The sequence below is a fragment of the Arachis ipaensis genome, chromosome B01 (genome assembly GCF_000816755.2).
Source record: "Arachis ipaensis cultivar K30076 chromosome B01, Araip1.1, whole genome shotgun sequence".
In the NCBI taxonomy this organism is placed as follows: domain Eukaryota; kingdom Viridiplantae; phylum Streptophyta; class Magnoliopsida; order Fabales; family Fabaceae; genus Arachis; species Arachis ipaensis.
The window spans coordinates 2364011-2368058 of record NC_029785.2 but is presented as its reverse complement, the minus strand read 5'-3'; the positions used below and the strand labels follow the sequence as shown (position 1 = coordinate 2368058).

Here is a 4048-nt window from a genome sequence, read left to right as displayed (position 1 = left end):
ATCATTTGATATTTTTGTATTTAATATATTCAAAAGATGTCCTATTTTAAAAAATATATTTGTATTAAAAGAAAATGTTTTAATTTGAATTTCAAAACATCATTATTAATCTTACTTGTGTCTAACAAAAGGAGTGTATTAATATGCTAGTGTCATTAGCCACATGCACAAAGTTAACACATGCATAAAGTTAAATTAATAATAATAAAAATCGATATATAGTAAAAGTAAAATGGACAGGAAGCTGTTATGTTTGACAGATAAAAACGTTGGGGATTAATCTATATATTAATTTCTTTAGGAACAAAAATGTCCGTTTTAAAATCTTTGAAGATTAATTTGAGTAATTATTCTGCCGGAAAATAAATTGAGAACTAATTTGTCTACCTTGAAGATTGATCTATGTATTAATTTTTCTTGAAAACTAAAATGTCGACTTTTAAAATCTTTCGTCTGATTTGGATAATTACTCAAAATAAAATAATTTGGTCATCTTATTCTTTGTGAGACAATATGGTCTTTCAGTCATTTTTACTTATAACTCGCAATATAAAATACACAGCTGTCAAATTAAGATGATAAGGTGATCGTTATTAAGATTGGTCATAATTCATAAATCAGTTTATCTCTCTTCACCATGATCTTTACTTTCTTCTCATTCTCTCTCTTAAGATCTCATCATCCTTGTCAAATAAGCATCACAAAAAATAAACAACTGTATTGGTGATCATGGCTATGGTACTGCAAATGACGATGATGATGATAATTACAAGAATGGTGGCGGCAATGGTAGGTGGTAGCAGTCTAGCAGAGGTGAGGCACATTGTGTTTTGTGTTGAATGGAGAAGAATGAAGATAATTAGTTAGATGATCTTAGTATACATGAGAACGGAATTAGAAATCTGGTCATTTTTTGTCTGCCTTTGATTTTAGACTAAAACAAAAGATAAATTTTCATTAGAATTGAAATCTACATTCTTTAGCTTAGAAAATAATTTTAACTCTTGAACGAATTAAAATCACAGGTTTTAAACACACCTGAACAATTATTTTCCAATGAGTGATTTTATGTAATAATGGCTATTTCTTCAAGTGTTAGTGTTTTCTCTTTTTTGTCTTTTGAATGTTATGCTTACTCTCTCTATGTTGAGAAAAGAAGAATGAAAGAAAGGAAAAATTAGTAAGGATAAAGAATAAAAGTGTCTTTACTGATAAACGAATCAGCCAAACACATAATTATCAAAACCAAATCAATAATCAAACTGGTCAAACTATTAGATCATCAAATTACTGATTCAAACGGTAAATCACTAATTGAACCAATTAAGCCAACCATCGTTAAATAATTATATAAAATTTAATTTTACTTTGTGATCTACCATTTGTGATCCAATTAAGGCCAAATCTAATTGTTTCTCATCCCAGTAAGGGCAGGTTATTATACCAAATCTAATTATTTGTGAACCAGTAAGTCCTTTTTTTCCCTTGGAATGCAACTAGTGAGGAGTGAAAGGAGTAATTGTTGAACCAAATATGCATGGTGATGAAAAAAATATATATACTTGACCACTTAAAACTACATGACATTATAATTTAATCTTAACCATTGATACAAAATCTAATAGCTCAAAATACTCCACTTATATAAGTAGTTTTCACAACTATATATTACTTCATCACAGGTTTAGAATAGAAGGTCAATTTAAAAAAAAAAAAGGAAATCTGCATGCCAATACATTACAACTTCCATCACCATTGTCTCACAAAGAAATATTCACAAATGATAAAAACCAATTCCCTTACCATGGCTTAGTTCCCCTGATAAGAAAAGATAGAACATTCATTCAAAATATCATTTTGTTTGACATAAGTCGTAGTCGTGATTACGCAGCTCAATTTAAACAGCAAACCAAAAGTATTTATAATCATCCCATAGCATACTTCTGTGTCCAGCTGCGTGCGGTAGCTTCATACTTAGCCCTGTCAGTCTTGTACATGTGCGCAATTTCAGGGACAAGAGGATCATCAGGGTTGGGATCCGTCAACAATGAGCAAATTGACAAAAGAACCTGAAATAGAACAAGACTAAAAACTTTATGTTTTCCAACATTCAAAACAGGATCAGCATAAATTAGGTGTTTTCATTCACATAGGATTCCATTTAGAAAATTTAAAAAAGAACAGATCCACTTCTTATTAAGTATCTGCAGACCACATAGTGAATTATCAAGTTGGAACTAAAACTATAATTCAAGTTAGGATTAATGGATGTCTATTTTTAAGTGCAGCTTAGCAACAAGCAAAGCTTCAATTGATAGAAAATCAGAAAACTGAGACTTGAAGTTAATATCGACCAGAAGCTTTAAACAGGTACATAAGACTTGCATTTTTAAATTTGACATAACATTTAGTAGTCCAGTATTACTTAATGAAAATTGTCTCCAAGTATGACAGGTACTAACATCTAGATGTGTATTAAGGAGATCAAACCAAAGATAAGATGAAATGACAAAACATGTCTAAAGACCACACACAGGAAAATATGAAATTCAATTGATGATCAACTAGATGAGTAAGTAGGAAAATCAAACCTTCGAAATTGTTAGTGCAGGGCTCCATTGCTCTTTAAGAATGTCAAGGCATATACTTCCATTACTGTTGATATTTGGGTGGAATACCTTGGTCCTAAATGCAACCTGATATAATTTAAAGATAACATCCATATATTAGAGAAAATTAAACTAGGCAATTCTTCGGTAATAGAGGAAATAAGATTGCACAAGAATAAAAGAGAACAATGAGACGGTTATAAAAGTAAAGGATATATGATATCTCATAGAACATAAGAGATGACCATATGGACAACTAGCACAAATTACAATGTAGCATCTAATTTTGCTAGCTGCAACACCTCGTTTTAATACTGTTGTCATCTTTACTCACTGTTTTTTGTGCATGTGCAAACAAGTGAAAAGGGTGGCTGGGGTAGTAAAACAAGAACACAAAAGATAAGACCTGTAGTTATGTTACGTAACACATAAACTACACAGCTGATGCAATATTCTTTCCAAACTCCACATTCCAATACTAATCAATCTCCCCCGTTAACAGATATATGGCTAGGAAGCACCAAACCATGGAAAGTGAATTACTGAGCAACGTTTACAAGTGAAGTCAGAAACAGATCAGAGTTATCAAAAAGGTTATCACCCTTAAGCTGCCTCAGCAAGTCAAGTCACACATGACACTAGGTGCCTTATGCAAACCATTTATGAAAAATCCAACAAAATCATAACAACAACAACAACAACAAAGCCTTGTCTCACTAGGTGGGGTCGGCTACATAAATCAAACGACGCCATTGAGCTCTGTCATGTACCATGTCTACAAAGTAGTAAACAAGCATAACAAAATCCAACAAAATCATAACATATAATGATAATAAAAGCAAGCATAACAAGTAGTAAACACTTTGGAAAATTTTTAATAAAGCCAATTGATTCAATAACAAATGACCAAAGAATCTCTCCATTGAACCTGTGCTACAATAGGAGATTTCAGGAGGGTGGTAGGCTGACGAGCAAGCCATAATTCCACTTGAGCTTTGTCCAGAATCTCCTTACACAAACGCATTTTATGTAATGCAAATGTAAAATGATAAACATAGATGCAAGTGTAAGTGCAAGTTCAAGCAGGCCAAAACTGGTTTGCAAACTTGCGGCAAGAAATATGAGCAACCACCAAAGAAGCAACATGTCATCATGAGAAGCACCAACCTAAAAGCTACGAATGCAGGCAACAAAGTACATGATAGATTACCTTTGGTGGCTTGAATGGATAGTCCGGAGGAAAATGAATCGAAACAAGGAAAACACCGCCAGTATATGGGCTATCAGCTGGTCCCATGATTGTTGCTTGCCAGTGAAACATGTCCTCAGCCACAGGACCTAATAGAGAACAGAAACTAACATTTTTTACCAAACTTCATGAACAGCTAGCTCAGAAACAACAGATGGGAAAAATCATGAAGCCTCAAGCCTCACATAGT

General features: G+C 32.8%; 2 protein-coding genes across 3 annotated transcripts in view; both read right to left on the bottom strand.

The window, feature by feature from the left end:
* LOC107635868 (ubiquitin-conjugating enzyme E2-17 kDa) overlaps positions 1–4048 on the bottom strand; it is a 7984-nt gene that overhangs the window by 3269 nt on the left and 667 nt on the right. The window lies entirely within an intron of this gene.
* LOC107635777 (ubiquitin-conjugating enzyme E2-17 kDa) overlaps positions 1641–4048 on the bottom strand; it is a 3144-nt gene continuing 736 nt past the window's right edge. For both annotated transcript variants that reach the window (XM_016339375.2, XM_021115600.1), the window contains exons 3-5: positions 3820–3947; positions 2592–2696; positions 1641–2069 (exon numbers count right to left, since the gene is read on the bottom strand). In XM_016339375.2, coding sequence (XP_016194861.1) covers positions 1926–2069; positions 2592–2696; positions 3820–3947 — 377 coding nt within the window. In that variant the 3' untranslated portion in view covers positions 1641–1925. The remainder of the gene's footprint in view (positions 2070–2591; positions 2697–3819; positions 3948–4048) is intronic.